General features: G+C 26.7%; 1 protein-coding gene across 1 annotated transcript in view; it reads left to right on the top strand.

The window, feature by feature from the left end:
• The window catches only part of trpl (transient receptor potential-like), a 40,379-nt gene that overhangs the window by 2,202 nt on the left and 19,666 nt on the right, over positions 1 to 18,511 (top strand). Inside the window, exon 2 of the mRNA XM_065510882.1 lies at positions 10,388 to 10,539. Coding sequence (XP_065366954.1) covers positions 10,388 to 10,539 — 152 coding nt within the window. The remainder of the gene's footprint in view (positions 1 to 10,387; positions 10,540 to 18,511) is intronic.

Raw genomic sequence — 18,511 nt, 5'->3', positions numbered from 1 at the left:
ATTATGCAAAATTTAAGTCAGGCAAAATTATTTTTTTTTTTTTTTTAAATTTGGGTTTAGACAATATTTATGCATGATAAACATATGTCATAACAAAATTATGTCAAGATAAATTAAATGCAAATTTTCATTATGACACATTTATATTTTCACAAATTTTCATAAATAAATGTTAAAATAAATTTTTGTTATGTTAAATTTATATTAAGGTAATTTTATATCAAGAAAAACTTAAGTATTTTTTATAAAGATTTATGTCATGATATATTTATGTTAAAACAAATTTATATGCTGTTAAATTTATGTTATGAGAAAATTTTGTCAAAATATCATTTCAGTCAAGTAAAATTTATATCACAACAATTGTATTTATGTCAGGATGGATCTGTGATATATTTATGTTAAGACAATTTCATGCCATGAAATATGAAAATGATTTATTTATAACGTGTTTATGTCATAATAATTATATATCCTTGCAATATTTATGTCATTGCAAACTTATGTCATAACAAAATTATGTCATGACACATTTATATTTTCAACAATTTTCATAATTAAATTTAAGTCATAATACATTTTTGTTATGTTAAGACAATTTTATGTCAAGAAAAATTTAAGTACATATGTAAGTGATGATATATTTATGTTAAAACAAATTTATATATTGTTAAATTTATATTTTTATAATTTTTTTTCAAAATATCATATCAATATCAAATTTATATCATGGAAAATATATATCAAGATTAATTTAAATCGTGATTAGTTGATGTCATACTAATTATATAATATGGCAGTTTATATGTCGTGACAAACATATATCAAAACAAAATTATGTCAAGATAAATTTAAATTCGGAAAATTCATTGAATTCAAATTAATGTCATGACACAAATTTTCATAATTAAATTTATGTTAAGATACATTTTTGTTATGTTAAATTTATGTCAAGAAAAATTTAAGTATTTTTTATGATAAAAATGTATGCAATGATATTTGCATGTTAAAACAAATTTATATGCTGATACATTTATGTTATGATAAATGTTTATTAATATATCATTGCTGTCTACACAAGAAGTTTATGGATTTTGGGATATATTTATGTTATGGAAAATAAATAACACGATTAATTTAAATATTGATTAGTCTATGTAATACTAATTGTATATCATAACAATATTTATGCCATGACAAAATTATGTCAAGATAAATTTTGTTTCGGAAAATGTATTTAATGAAAATTTATATCAAAACACATTTATATTTCCACAAATTTCATAATTAAATTTATTTCAGAACAATTTTATAACATGTTCGATTTATATTATGACAGAGTTTTGTGTGTCATGACAAAATTTTTTTACTGTTGATTTATATACACGGTAGTCTCATAATTTAAGGAATTATCAGTTTGGTTATAAACATATATATTAAGAATTTTGGTACTCGCTGTACACGATTTGTTTATGTTAAAACAAATCTATATGCTGATACATTTTTGTTATAACAAATGTTTGTTAAAATATCATTATAGTCTAGACAAGTTTATATCAAAATAATTTTCTTCATGGCAAGATCAATTTGTAATATATTTATGTCAAGACATATTTATATCTTTGAAAATAAATATCAAGATTAATTTAAATTGTAATTGTTTTATGTCATAAAATATTTATGTCATAACAAATTTATGTCATAACAAATTAAGTGACAAATTTATGTTAATGTCAGGACAGATTTTTTTTGTCAAGACAAATTATAAAAATTTGTATCATTGTTGATTAACGCACACAGTTTAACGAACTCTCAGTTTAGTTACAAACATATAAATAAACTTTGTACTCGATATAATGCATTTTAATATAAATAATCTAAAAGAAGTGAAATGAACAGAGAATAACGTCAAATATGACAATTTATTTGCTCAATACATTTAAAAGAGTAACGCCAATGTGAAACAATTTTTTAAACTTTATCAAATTTTGTTTAGATCTTAATTGCTTATTTTTTCTTTAGTAACACCGTATAGCACTCAATAACTGAATTTTCAGTTTTTCATTTCATTTCAAGATCCTGTTTCCTTTTAAAAGGTCTTCAAATTTTCAGAGGAGTACATTTTTAAAAAATGTTTTAAAATTCTTCTCATCCTCCTACTATGTCAATTTTGATGTGAAATGATCATGAAGAGTTGTAGAATATTTCGTATTATTTTTATTTTATTCTGTAAGGATCAAAAGATGTCAAAAATGTCTTTTCAAATTTTTATCCTTGAATAACCTTTTAGATTTCCAATATTTCTTTTCTTTTTAAATAGTGAGTTAAAGATCCAAATATTGAATACCACATGCCAAAATTTCATCCTTCTATCTTAACTACTTAAGTGTTAAAACATATTTTAAATTTGAATTATTTGATTTTTTGTGTTGAATTTTGTTTGGATATTGACATATTTCAGAGATTTATGTAATTAATGACATTTTCGAGAATGTTGCTTATATGGGAGCTATGGAATATTGTTGACCGATCGTTACGAAATTTGGTCGTGAGAGTTCGGCTTACATAAAACTTAATTGTGCTGAATTTGGATTGAATATGTTTATAATTAAGATATTTATGAGAACTTAACTATTTTCAAATAGGCTAATTGTATGGGGGCTAGGATAAATAATAGGCTGATTCTAACCAAATTCAATAGCCTTTGTCCTTGGGGCAATATAAAGGCTTGTGCCAAATTTTGTCCAATTATCTTTGAACCTGCGACCTGTAGTTTGATTACAAAATTTACACGGATGGATGGACAGACGGACGGACATCGTTTAGTCGACTCAGAAAGTGATCCTGAGCAGATTGGTATACTTTAAGGTGGGTGTTGGGATAATGAAAACATGCACTTCTTAATAAAACTTTTTTGTATACTAATACATTCTTTTTTTATATTTTAATTTGACCTTTATATATGGGGGATTTCATGTCAAGTGAACCAACTTTTGAAATCGATGTCTTCCGATCGGGATGAAATTTGCACCAAGGTTAGCTCTATTGGATAGTAACTCAGACACAATTTTTCAACAACATCGGTCGAGAACTCTCTGAGTTATAGGGGGTAAAATTTTGACAATTTGGTCAAACAGGGGTTTTTTCTTATCCATGTAACTTATTACCTATTGTTCTTAGCAAAATGTGTTCCAAATAGTATAGATAGCTATTTCTTAGATCTTTCGAAAAAAAATATAAAATTTTTAATATTTTTTTTCCGAAATCAAAAACTTTTTTGACTTTTTTTTAAAATACGCTATTTTTTTTTCTTTTTTTTTTTTTCTTAAAATAAAGTTTAGATATTTTCCTTGAACACCTACTTGGTCGCTTAGTGGGATGCGAGTGGGATATCTATCAAAATAAATATTTTGTAACTCAAAACATAAAATTTTTGACTTTTTTTGCAAAATCAAAAACTTTGTTGACTTTTTTTTTTCAAAATGGACCCTTTTTTAATCTTTTTTTTAGGTCAAACAAAAGCTTAGATATTATCCTTGAAGACCCTTTTGGTCGCTTAGTGGGATGCGAGTGGGATATCTATCAAAATAAATATTTTTTAACTCAAGACTTACAATTTTTGACTTTTTTTTTTGCAAATACGATTTTTTTTCCAAATGGGCCCTTTTTTTAAAATTTTTTTTGTAGTCAAAAGAAAGCTTAGGTCCATTCCTTTAAGATATTTTTAGTCCCTTAGTGGGATGCGAGTAGGATATCTATCAAAATAAATATTTTGTAACGCAAGACATACAATTTTTTAATTTTTTTTTGCAAAATCAAAATTTTTTTCCAATATGGGCCCTTTTTTAATTTTTTTTTTTTGCTCAAAAGAAAGCCTAGGTCCATTCCTTTAAGATATTTTTAGTCCCTTAGTGGGATGCGAGTGGGATATCTATCAAAATAAATATTTTGTAACGCAAGACATACAATTTTTTAATTTTTTTTTGCAAAATCGAAATTTTTTTCCAATATGGGACTTTTTTTTAAAAATTTTTTTTGCTCAAAAGAAAGCTTAGGTCTTTTCCTTTAAGACCTATTTTGTCACTTAGGAAGATGTGAGTAGGATATCTATTAAAATAAAAATGTTGTAACTCAAGACATTCAATTATTGACTTTTTTTTTGCAAATTCGATTTTTTTTTCAAAATGGGCCCTTTTTTAAAAATTTTTTTTTAGTCAAAAGAAAGCTTAGGTCCATTCCTTTAAGATATTTTAGGTCCCTTAGTGGGATACGAGTGGGATATCTATCAAAATAAATATTTTGTAACTCAAGATATACAATTTTTGATTTTTTGGCAAAATCAAAAACTTTTTTGACTTTTTTTTAAAATGGGCCCTTTTTGTAATTTTTTTTTTTGCTATAAAGAAAGCTTAGGCCTATTCCTTTAAGATGGTTTTGATCGCTTAGTGGGATGCGAGTGGGATATATATCAAAATAAATGTTTTGTAACTCAAGACATACAATTTTTGTGTTAAAACATTTATTTTGATAGATATCCCACTCGCATCCCACTAAGGGACTAAAAATATCTTAAAGGAATGGACCTAGGCTTTCTTTTGAGCAAAAAAAAAAATTAAAAAAGGGCCCATATTGGAAAAAAATTTTGATTTTGCAAAAAAAAAATTAAAAAATTGTATGTCTTGCGTTACAAAATATTTATTTTGATAGATATCCCACTCGCATCCCACTAAGGGACTAAAAATATCTTAAAGGAATGGACCTAAGCTTTCTTTTGACTACAAAAAAAATTTTATAAAAGGGCCCATTTGGAAAAAAAATCGTATTTGCAAAAAAAAAAGTCAAAAATTGTAAGTCTTGAGTTAAAAAATATTTATTTTGATAGATATCCCACTCGCATCCCACTAAGCGACCAAAAGGGTCTTCAAGGATAATATCTAAGCTTTTGTTTGACCTAAAAAAAAAGATTAAAAAAGGGTCCATTTTGAAAAAAAAAGTCAACAAAGTTTTTGATTTTGCAAAAAAAGTCAAAAATTTTATGTTTTGAGTTACAAAATATTTATTTTGATAGATATCCCACTCGCATCCCACTAAGCGACCAAGTAGGTGTTCAAGGAAAATATCTAAACTTTATTTTAAGAAAAAATAAAAAAAAATAGCGTATTTTAAAAAAAAGTCAAAAAAGTTTTTGATTTCGGAAAAAAAATATTAAAAATTTTTTATTTTTTTTTTTAAATATTTTTTTTCGAAAGATCGAAGAAATAGCTATCTATACTATTTGGAACACATTTTGCTAAGAACAATAGGTAATAAGTTACATGGATAAGAAAAAACCCCTGTTTGACCAAATTGTCAAAATTTTACCCCCTATAACTCAGAGAGTTCTCGACCGATGTTGTTGAAAAATTGTGTCTGAGTTACTATCCAATAGAGCTAACCTTGGTGCAAATTTCATCCCGATCGGAAGACATCGATTTCAAAAGTTGGTTCACTTGACATGAAATCCCCCATATATAAAGGATGAAATTTTGACATTTAGTATACCTTAAAGGATATTAAAGGATAAACATTTTAAAGGACATTTTTGACATCTTTTAATACTTACAGGATAAAATAAAGATAATACGAAATATTTTACAACTCTTCTTGTTCTTTTGACATACAATTTGTCATTGTTGGAATAGCAGAAGTATTTTTAAATATTTTTTGAAAAATGTACTTCTTTGAAAATTTGAAGTCCTTAAAAAAGGACACAGGATCACGAAATGAATAACTGAAAACACAGTTTTTCTCCATTAAATTTATAGTTTCAGATGTATATCATCCTGTTCGTGTCTAACGAACTCGATTTCTCGATTTGTCGGACGGTGTAATAATATGAAAATATTAACAGTTTTTTAATTGATTCATATTTTTATTTTTAAATAATATTTAAATGTTTAAACTGAACATTCCTGAGGAGTATATTTTGAAAGTCTAATTCCATAAATTGATTTAGTAGTTCAGAATAATTTACTCTAACTACATATTTCCATTGACCCCCCTGTGCGTATGAGTAATAAATAATTTCATGCCTTTAAATCCATAACACTCATACGTCATGTTGCTGGATAATGAAAAACGTTTAATGCGTACAAAAATTTAAATTTTTACACACAAAATTGCGGTTATAAATAATTTAAATTTATTATAAATTAAATTCTCTAAACAATTCATCAAATCAATTGAAAATCAATTATGTATATAAATAAGTAATTCATATAGAAAAACCCAAATTTAAACAATAAATAATGTGATTATGAAAATCATAAGAAGCCACAAAAGAAACCTCAAAGAAGAATATACAAAATTATTAAATAAACAAAACAAAAATAGTTGCTAATTGATTGGGGAATTTCTGCAAAAATTTATTACCTGCTATTTAATTGTAATTTTGTTAAAGTATTAATTCAGAATTTTATTAAATTGCTGTATATAAATAAAAGCAAATAATATTAAATTTAAGAATGTTATGTAGAATTTTTTTAAGTAAATATATAAAACATTAAACAAAATGTAAGCTGTATTTAAATTTCATTAAATTTCTATTTTTTTAATAACATATGATTAAAAAAACACCAACAGGAACACACAGAGTTTATCTCATAATTTAATTGTCTGTTTGTTTACATCTTTTGCCTGTTTGTTTGCCATACAACCGCCTGAATGTATGTTAAGTATTTTGTTGAAGTATCTCTTGCATGTTTGTATGCGTATTAACATGTATGTTTGTATATATTTTAATGTTTACTCTCTTGTAACTGAAGAAGTACATGGTTGTTTATTTGTTTATACATGTTTATCAGCATTTAAGGTATCTACACCATACAATACAACACCAATAACAAGGAGTATATGAACAAAAACAACATTATTTTAAATTATATTATAAAAGCCTACTTGAGTAGATTTTCCAACATAAAATTTAACTAAACGTTTTAACTTAAATCACGTTTTAATAATGTTTTAAATGAATAGAATTGTGCTGCAGCAGCAACAACAGCAATAATCCACCAGATTAAATATAAATAAATACTTTATTGTTTTGTTAGACAAAAAACGAAAAGGAAATGAAATATTTGTATAAAAATGTTGTCGATATTAAGGTTTTTTTGAAAAGGTAAAACTTTTAAGCAACTGAACACTTTAAAGGGCCCTTGAATCAGTTTTGACAATACTTATTTAAAACAAATTGAAATTGAGCTTTTAACTATCAGTTTCCATCCAACATAAATTACAGCCACTAGACTTTGAAAAGTTTTATAGCTTATATTAAATTGTGTTAATTGTTTTTGGCGGCAAGTTATGTAATGGTATAAAAATGAAACCCAAATTAAACAATTTCTAAAATTTTGCAGTTTTTTTAATTGTTATTTAATCGAATAAAATGATGGAATAACTTATCATATGAACTTATGTAGTTTAAACTCGTGTGTAGTTTTCCACTCACATGGTATGTCTACGTATTTTACACTAGTAATGTAATTTTGTTTTCATTCAAAATCATGATTTACCATCAACAACATATAATTATTACGCTTGTTTTTCAAAATTTTGTTTTTTTTTTCAAAAATTTTTTTTACCGATTTTTTTTAACAAAATTTTTTTTTTCATTAAAAATTATTTTTAATATATACCTTAAGCATACTTTGTGAAAAGAATGCTGCTCCAAGTCAACTTATATATAAATTTTATATGTGTGGAAATCCACACACCAGGAAAAGCAACGTCACTTTTTAAATATCTCGTTATAAAATAATATTTTCAAATAAACTTACGTTGTTTACCATTGTGTGTGGTTTTCCACACATACTAGCAGTATTATTTTGATTGTAGTTAATATCATGATTTACCATAACATATAATTACGCATTTTTTCGAATTTTAAAATTTTGTTTTATCAACTTTTTTTCACTAAAATTTTGGTTTACATACGAAAAATCGTTCACCAAATTTTTTTTCAACAAAAATAGTTGTGAATATTTATCTCAAAGCATCCTCGTGAAGGGTGAAGGGAATGATAATCCTAGTCATATTAGATATGTGTGGAAATCCATATACCAGGATAAGCAATGAAACTTTTTAAATTTCAAATTATCAAAAAATATTTTTGAATAAATTAATGCGTGATCTGTGTTAAATTGATGCGACACGAAAAGACAAACAATTTCATTAACATCGCTGAATAATTTTTGAAACAGTTACCTTTTGTGTGGTATTCCACAGAACTTTCACCTCACCCTTAAATAAACTTACCTTGTTTACCATTGTGTGTTGTTTTCCACACATACTAGCAATATTATTTTGATTGTAGTTAAAATCATGATTTACCATAACATAATTCGGCATGTTTTTCGAATTTTAAAATTTAGTTTTATTATCTTTTTTTATCAAAATTTTTTTTCACCAAAATTTTGGTTTACGAAAAATTTTTCACCAAATTTTTTTTTGCAATAAAAATAGTTTTGAATTTTATCTCAAAGCATACTTCGTGAAGGGTAATTCTAGTCAAATTAGATATGTGTGGAAATCCACACACCAGGATAAGCAACGTTACTTTTTAAATTTCTAATTATAAAGAAATATTTTTGAATAAATTATTTCGTGAACTGTGTTAAATTGGAAGGAAAAGTCAATCAATTTCAGGAACATCGCTGAATAATTTTTGAAAGAAATTATGAAACAGATACCTTTTGTGTGGTTTTCCGCACATACGATATGGAACAGAACTTTCATCTCACCCTCAAAAATATTTATGTTGTTTACCATTGTGTGTTGTTTTCCACACATACTAGCAATATTATTTTGATTGTAGTTAAAATCATGATTTACCATAACATATAATTGTTTCATCAACTTTTTTTTACCAACATTTTTTTCACCAAAATTTTGTTATACGAAAAAATAGTTCACCCGAATTTTTTTTCACCAAAAATAGTTTTGAATATTTATCTCAAAGCATACTTCGTGAAGGGTTAAGGGAATGCTATTCCTAGTCAAATTAGATATGTTTGGAAATCCAAACACCAGGATAAGCAATGTCACTTTTTAAATTTTCTAATTATCAAAAAATATTATTGAATAAATTAATGCGTGATCTGTGCTAAATTGTTGTCGCATCAAAAAAAAAAAGACAACCAATTTCAGGAACATCGCTGAATAATTTTTGAAAGTAATTATGAAACAGATACCTTTTGTGTGGTTTTCCACACATACGGTATGGAACAGAACTGTTTACAATTGTGTGTTGTTTTCCACACATACTAGCAATATTATTTTGATTGTAGTTAAAATCATGATTTACCTTAACATATAATTACGCATGTTTTTCGAATTTTTAAATTTTGTTTTATCAACTTTTTTTTTACCAACATTTTTTTTCACCAAAATTTTGGTTTACGAAAAATTCTTCACCAAATTTGTTTTCAACAAAAATAGTTTTGAATATTTATCTAAAAGCATACTTCGTGAAGGGTGAAGTGAATGCTAATCCTAGTCAAATTAGATATGTGTGGAAATCCACACACCAGGATAAGCAATGTCACTTTTTAAATTTCTAATTATCAAAGACTATTTATGAATAAATTAATGCGCGATCTGTGTTAAATTGATGCGGAAGGAAAAGTCAACCAATTTCATGAATATCGCTGAATAATTTTTGTGTGGTTTTCCACATATGGGTGAGATGATGTATTTTAATGACAGAGCATCAGTAATAGAACTCGACCGTCTTAAACATTTTGTGTACGTGTAACAAGAACACAATTTTTAAAATAATTTAGTCAATTTATTCAAAATTTTGTATTTTTCTCATATTTAAAAGTTGTTCCTTTAGCTTCAAATAATAGAGTAAGTTTCAGCTCTGCTGGCCTGTCAAATTAAGCTCTTGGTTTTATTTTGGATTTCAGATTGCCTAATCTCTTAAACAGTTGAAAAATCATTTACCACACACAAACACTTTGCCAGTTAAGAAAAAGTTTAACACTTACCTATATGATGGTTGCTTCTTTGTCTTTTATACTCGACTCTCTTTTTATTTCACTATATAAAGATTAGGTTTTTGTGTTTTTTACACACATTGTTGCTAGAAAGATTAGAAAGTATTTCTATGTTTTTTTTGTAGCTATTAGATAGATGGCTGAATGAATACCTTATTTGTTTATATTTTTTTCTTGTATATTGTGTATTTATTTATAAGAATTTTTTTTTTCTCTTACTTTATCTATTGTTGTCGCTGGTACATCTACATTGGTTTCCTGTTTGCTACAATACCCAACTACTGCTGCTACCACTAATGTGGCTGCTGCTGCTATGTTCACTTTAAACGTCTTTTCTTACGTCTCGAAAGCAGGTGGCCCCTGTACAAGCTCAATACACAGGAGGCTCTTCGCAATCAAACACCAAACATGGTTGTCTGCCAGTTGGGTTACCACAACTATTACAAATGGAGGAGAAGAAATTTCTGTTGGCTGTTGAACGTGGCGATATGGCAAATGTACGCAGGTAAGTACAACAAGAACAAAAAAAAAAAAACGAAAAGCAACAAAGACTACAAACAACTAACTACGACAACAACAAAATTAGCAAATATTTTATATTTTTTGTGCAGCAGCAAACATTTTTTTTGTTGTTGTCATCTTCATTGTAGTGTTTAAATATTTTTCACCGGTTTTTACAACAATTTTATAGAGACACACATACTTACTTGCAATTTGGGTTAGTTGCTGTTGTGGAAATGTATGTGTGTCTAAGCAAGTGTGAGTTGTAGGTGTTATTGTGTAAACTCATTGTTATTGCCTACAAAAGCATGTAGACACAAAAACAAATTTTGAGCTAAAGGATGTTGCATAATATACATACTTACATGAGTATGTTGTGTATGAAAATGGGGGAAATGTGAGAAAATAAACAAAATTTTGAATTAAAGCTAATGTTTAGTTGTTTTTAGAGGATTATATGAGGGAAGTTTTGTAAGAAGTTAGGAAATTAACAAAACGAAAGGTTTTATTGTCAACAATCAGTGAGCTGAACAATATTTTCATAATATTATGTTATGATATATTTATGTCATGACAAGTTTATGTTATGACAAGTTTATATACTTATTGTACTATTCATATTTTCATGATGTGAAATTTATGTCATTGTTATGAAAACATTGTGTTACGATAAATTTATGTCAAGATATATTTATGTTATGAAATGATAAATTTATGTCATTGTCTTAAAAAACTTGTATTCTCATAAATTGATATCATAATTTATTAATTTTTTGATATTGATTATATTACATTAAATTTTTGTCATAACAGTTTTATATTATGATGAATTTATGTCATGAAAGATTTATGTCAAGAAAAATCTAAATAAATTTATATTATTAAATTAAGAATTTATGTTATTGCACACAGGACCTAATGAAATGTACAAAGTTATATTCTATCATTACATCTTAAGCGTATTTGTGCCTTTAAGAAATATAATTTCTTTCAAAATTTTCTACACCATTTTTTGGACAAAATAAAATAAATTTTGTTTAATATATTGGGAACATTACTTAAAAATGCGGGACTTTTTAAAAGATTTGTACAATATATGTAAATCTATTCAAAATATTGGCAACAAATGGATTCCGATCCAAAAGAACTGATCATCTTTTGAGACCTAGAATGAATCAAGACAATATCAGGTGCTCTGTTCCAAAGTGAAGCGTATGCCAGACAGAGCGTTGTGCATCGATAGAAACAAATATTAGTCTAGACCAGGGGTGCCCACAAGTTCCTTATGGAAGAGTAAACACAAATACATTTAAAGAAAAGCTACTTTTTATTCAATATTTGTTGTTGCTAAAACCAATTCATACAAAGAAAAAAGAAAAAAAAACTCACTTTCATCACACACATTTTTAAAATATCATACGATAAACAAAAACAAAATCTACATGGATGATCGCAGTCGTCAATGTTTACCAGCAAAGCATACGAAAGTGTTGTTGCTTTCAACATGCGTGTATTCAGTGAAGAACGACAAAAAAATAATAAGACAAAGTTGTTTGTGTATTTTGTATTGCTAGTGCTGAGTGCTCTAGTGAGTATACAAAACACACAGCCTATAGCTAAGAGCAATTACAAAAACAAAAGAGTACCAAGAGTATAGGGCTTGGGCATGACTGGTCTAGACTATAAAGCGAATGAGGTAAAACTTCCCAACCACTTCATTCTAAATACATGTGGCGAGCGTTGCACAGTGGAAAATTTTTGTAATTTTCGGATCAAAAATCTGTAACTATTAAATAAATGAGTATTTCTGTAATATTTTTTTTCTCTGTTGAATAGGTTCGACTTTAAGCTTTAATTTGTATTTTCGAACATAAAAAGCGAATCATTATAAAAAAAAGTTATGAACGATTAAAAATACATTTTCTATTTTTTTTTTTTTAAATTTTGTATAAAATTGAGATGTTAAGAAAAGTAAAGAGGTGTTTTTATGTATTTTTTCATTAGATTTATAGGACTCGCTGAGTACATTAGAAATTGTGTCAAAAAATTTCAGAAACACCCTCAAATTCAGAAGTTCTTCTAAAAATCCGTTTTCAGTGATGTTCCTCAACTCAGTAATTTTTTGCTTATTTAGATATGAAAGCTTATACAAATTTATATCAATGTATAAAGAAAATTTAGTTCTTAACAAAACACGGTTTTAATTCTTCAAAGCGGATGAAAATTGTAAAAGTTATTCTACTTTTCATTACTACCTCTTTTGGCATTTTCTCCCCCAGCGCATATGAATAAAAAAACAAAAAACTATAAAAAAATATTTGTACAGTTTTTAATTTTCCATGTATATTTTTTCGAACTTTATTCGAAAAAGTTTAATAACTTTTACAAATATAAACCGATTTCTGCAAGTGATGTCTTGTTTATTTCTACATAAAATTATCTTTAAGACACTGAGCAAAAAAAATTGGTTTTCACAGAAAAAATTCAAATTACTAATTACGAAAGAAAATAAAACAATATGAGAAACTTTTTAAAGAAAACTTATATAATTTCTTATATTTTATGAATGCTTAATTCCTTGTCTCTTCATAATTGTTTAAATTATATTCTTGTTTAATAAGAAATGCAAAACTGCAAAGATAAAGAAGCTCATTAAATTTACAATTTTCTGTTTTAATTTCTGAGTTGCTCAACATTTTTGAATATATCTTTTAGACAATAACTTAAAGTTTAATTCTATGTTAAAACTAGATCGGCGGCGAACGGCGCAAACAGCTAAAATCCTAGTCAAAGTTGCGTAGGTAAGACAAAAAGCATTATATATTTCAAATGAATAAATTTCAAATCTGCTAACAACATATACAAAACTCATAACCAAAATAGAATCTGGACAAGATGCCCTTTTCAACAAGGTATAACAATCTTAAAAAAAATAATTATAAATATTAAAAATACGCTCTTGAATATTGTATAATTTTAACTCCCCAAATCTTTAAAGTCGAAAGTAGTGTGTTCGTCGCCATTTTCGAATACTTCTGTTGACATAATAACAATTATTTCTGCAAATAATTATTTCTTGATATCTTAGATTTATGATAGAACTTGTTTTATGGATAATTTCAAACATTTGCAAGAAATAATTATGATATGCATTCGCCTTATATTATCCACTGTGCGTTGTCATGACGAAATATTAAACCAGTTGCGTTCGATACACGTTCCCTGTGATAGTCTTGTCAGATTTTTGGCTTTGGTGTCGATTCGGCTGGTTGACCGGGCTAGAAAATTTTTAAGAGATTGCAAATGCTTGGCATTATAGCTGAATTTCAGTATTTACCAGATTTTATGTGCAGCTCGAAATTTATTTTTAAACAGAGTTTTTCTCTCTTTATTGAATCAGCTGGAATTACTATGTATTAAAATAAATTTTAGAAATTTCATAAGATTTTTATTTTCAGTTTTTCTTTACAAGGAACATTCTCAAAGTTAGATCACCAAATTTTATCTGCTTTTTTGGAAATTTAAAAAAAAACTAAATTTTTTTGGATTTTTGTGAATATTTTTAATTCCGTTTGGGAAAAGCAACCCACGATAGCCTATTCTACGCACCGGAAAGACCGACAATCATTGATATTTCAACAAGCTAGAAAAGAGCCTTCCTTATATTCTACTTATTATTTTTTTCTAATGACAAATTTCAAGTGCAAATTTTTTCTAATTAATGTTTGAAAATAAGATACAAAATTTCTTGATATTTTCTATTGAATTTTGAGTTTCGAATTTGATTATTTTGACAATTGAATATACAATTTTCGTTATTGGTTGAATTTCAAATACAAAAATTATTGAATAGATAATTTTCGTAATTGAAACACAAAAAATAACAAAAATTGTATATTCAATTGTCAAAATAATCAAATTCGAAACTCAAAATTCAATAGAAAATATCAAGAAATTTTGTTTTTGAGCAAATGAATACTTGATTTAATTATGAAATAATTGAAACCAGTTCAATAAGGGATAAATGTTTGATTTGAAATATAATTTTTTCTGTGTAGTAGTTTAAAAATTGTAACAACTCTTTATTTATTTAAAATGTACAACAACAGAATTAAATAGTCACTCAGTTTTTTTATACACGTTTATAAATTCGCAGAAATACAAACGTGCTTTATAATGCACACGAATTCACTTGAAAAATACCGCACACTTTAAGGTACTAAGTTGATGTTTATTCGAATAGCGGTTCTGATAAAACTCACTCACGACTGCAACCTCTGCCACTATTTATAACACTGCCATCTGCACTCTAGATTGTTTTTTAGCTATCAAAGCTCGTATATTCTAGAGCTTTCGAACACACACGCCATCTCTTGTAAACTTTCAACAATGTTCTTTAACTGTCAAAGCTCGTATATTCGAATTCGCGTTGCCATACCTACGATCAATGATCAACTCAAAGCTTTTATTCAATGTTAATAATGCCCACAGATATGTTACAGTTTGAGAGGCACTGCTGTTTCAAAGCTTATGCAACTTTAAATCAGCCGTTAAAATCGCTATATTTGAATTCAAGTACAATTTCGTAACAATATATTTCTTAACAACAATTTTTTATAAAAAAAATATGTTTTTCCAAAATTTATTTTTTACCAAAAAAAAATATTTTCCACCAAATTTGTTTTTAATAATTTTTTTCGCTTCAATTTTCTTTTCTTTGAATTTATTTTCTTCTAAAATCTTGAAAAAACGTTTGAGGTCATGAGAAATTTAAGATAATGATGCTACAGGATTTATTTAAAAACTTGTCATTGCAAATTGAGGCAATTTATTTAATATTTATTCTATAGAACTCCCCCTTAATGGTGTAATTATTTCTTCCAATTTTTTACGCCTGCAAACAAATATGTGAAGTTGCACAGTGGGCGATAGTACAGAAATAAATATGCAGTTTATGATTAATAGCTAGAGCATTAAAATAGTGTAGTAAAAGCAAAATAATTGATGAGTTTTTATTTGAAATTAAGATATTAAGTTATATTTTAATGAAAAAGATAGCATTTAACATTTTTTTTAAAAAAAATTTTAACATTTTATTGAAAAAAGTTTCATTAGAAAATACTTCAGATTGAGATATATTTATTGAAAACGAATTTATCAATAAAATTATTCATTTGGAAATAAGAAATTAATTTTATTGAATAAAAATTTCCAAATTTTTATTGAAATAAGTTTAATTAAAAAAGATTTAAAACTTTATTAATAAAAATATTCGTTCGAAAATATAAAATTTATTTTTAATTCTCCTGCAAACTCCCCCATTGTCAGTTGATATTTCTCAGTGTTCTATACCCAGCAATATATAAAGGCATGTTTAGTTTATTGTATATTTTTTTCTTTTAGAATTTGGCATATTATATTCTTATGATGCTGTTGTTGTTATATTTTGTTTATGCACATTTATGTTGTAGTTGTTTTTCTTTAACAGTTTTTTTTCTTTCTTACTGCTGAAGAGGTGTTTATATGTATGAGAAAGTAATTTATCTTTTCATCTCAAAAATACCAGCAGCTCAGGGAGGGGAGAATTTCAATATTTGTTATATGTAGACTTTTTCTTTATACAGCTAAAAAGAACATGTATTACATACATTTCAGGGAGGAACATGTATTTTTAATAAATTTTCAATTAATTTAAATAAAAAAAAGAGAAAGAAAATGGCAGCAAGAAAAACTTTTGAAAAATGAATTTATGTGATGATTTTTAAAAATGATTGAAAAAAACTCACAAAATAAAATTAAATTAACATAACATAACGAAAGAAAAATGTTTTAACGTTTTATTTAACAAAAAGAAAATATTCTGTTTAACAGTGCTCATAGTTAAAGTAATATACTAGCTGCCTAAAAGTATGCCAATCATGTGAATCTTTTCTTAAATACCTATGTTGTTTTTGTTTTCAGCTATTTACTCATGTAGGTGTTTTCTTTTTTTTGATTTTTTTTACCTAGAAGTAGGCAATTTGAAAAAGCTTTTAACAAGTGCTGAAAAACTTTTCTTTATTTTTAGTACAAAAAAAGTAAAATTATAAAAGCACATTTATACATGCATTAATGTATCACTGTAGGTGTAGAATTTTAAGAAATAGTTTTTATAGAAACAAGATTGTTGTCTATTTGGTTTTTTTCACTTTTGTTGTATAAGGGTTTATATAAGTTTATCATTATGTAAGTAACATTTAGGCTGGATTTAAGAAGAGAAAATAAAATTTCCTCAGTTTGCCAGGAAATGTGAGGCAGACAACTGCCTGTTGTTTTTAGCTTACACGATCGGTAATGTGTAAATAAGATGATTACAGCTGTTAGAGCCTTTTAGTATGGTTACATAGAAATGCCTCCCTGATATAATAGAACTAGCTTGTTTAATGAATAATTTCATAAAATTGTGATCTTTAATTTCCCTCAAAAGGTTACATTACAAAATACGTTAAAACTATTCCATTCGTACTCTTCTACACAAAATTTTTACTGATCATATTACTTGTGTGACAATATAATCCGACCTTTAGAAATATTCAGCAGCTCTTATTAGGTTATAATATATTTGGGCTCTCGCCCAAAGCGCAACTTCAAAAGAAACGATTTATATTTAAAAGCATTCACCATTCTTCTAAGATATTTGGTATTGAAATTGTGCAAAATCTGTTCAATAAAAATTTGATTATAAAGCAAATTATGAGACATTTTTAACTAAAGGGTCTTTCAATAGGGACTTCCTAACTTTGAAAGTTGATATTGACCATATTGTTAAGTTATATCTGTCGAATTGACTGTCATGTATTCAGTTTGTTGTTGCCAAATCACCATGGATGGATAAAAAGTTCAACGCTGCACAGTGGTATGAGAATAAAAAAGGAGGGAAATAAATCTGTAACTTCTAAACACTTACGCCTATTTGAATAAAATTTCACACGCGCAAAGAGGAAGTCCAGTCGAGTTTAAGTTTTGAATTTGGACCTCATGACCCCACCAGGAGCGGGACCACGGGTTCCCAAAGTAGGACACCTCGGGTATGTTCAATTTTTAAAATTATCCTATTTCTTCGTTTGTGTTCCGATTTAAAAAAAAAAATTACACATACAGAAACTCCTCGTCGAGCACTACAGAACCTCGTCGTAGCTATAAATTATCTCTTATAGCTTAGGAGATATTCGCATTTGAAAATTTAATTTACCCACCCTACACCAGTGTTTTGGTGACCGCGGTTCCAAATATTCTCCGATTTTATCCATTTTTCTTTTATAGGATTAACAATAGATCTATATATCAAATAAAGAAAGAACTGTTTAAAAATCATGACTGAGTCCAAAGTTACATGCATTTGAATTTAAAAAAATTAAAAAAAGCGATTTTTCGAAAATTTTTCGGAAAAAAGTACTTTTATTCTTTTTAAGTTATCTAAAAAATTTCTAAAAGGATGTATAATGAATTTATACATTTTGAAAAGCTAACTTTACGCCAAATATTTTAAATGAAAAAAACATTTATAATTTTTGATACCGACGGGATCAGGTCCATTCAAAAAATGCCCATTTTTTATGTAAAATTCAAATTTAGGGCAAAAATTCTCAAATCGCATACTCGATATTAAAATATAGTAACCTATTTTAGATGGCCCAATAAGTTCTTAATTATTTTGTAAAGGGTTCCCATAACCCCGCCCCTGGTGTGGATATTATAGCTAAAAAACGAAAAAATCCCATTTTTGGGATTTTTCAAGATTTTTTTGGGAATTGCGGGATACTTGATTACAAATTTCAAAATTTGTTTTTATTTTTCCATTTGAAATAGAAAAATCTACATAACTGTGAAACTTCATTAAAAAATATTCATAAATAAAAATTTTATTTCAATTTGAAAAATTTGTATCTATGCAAAATTCAATAAAAAGCATTTTTTGTCATATTTTTCAAAAAAGT

This window comes from Calliphora vicina, chromosome 5 (genome assembly GCF_958450345.1).
Source record: "Calliphora vicina chromosome 5, idCalVici1.1, whole genome shotgun sequence".
Taxonomy (NCBI): Eukaryota; Metazoa; Arthropoda; class Insecta; order Diptera; family Calliphoridae; genus Calliphora; species Calliphora vicina.
Note: the sequence above shows the minus strand (reverse complement) of the source record. Positions and strands in the feature narration are given on the sequence as shown.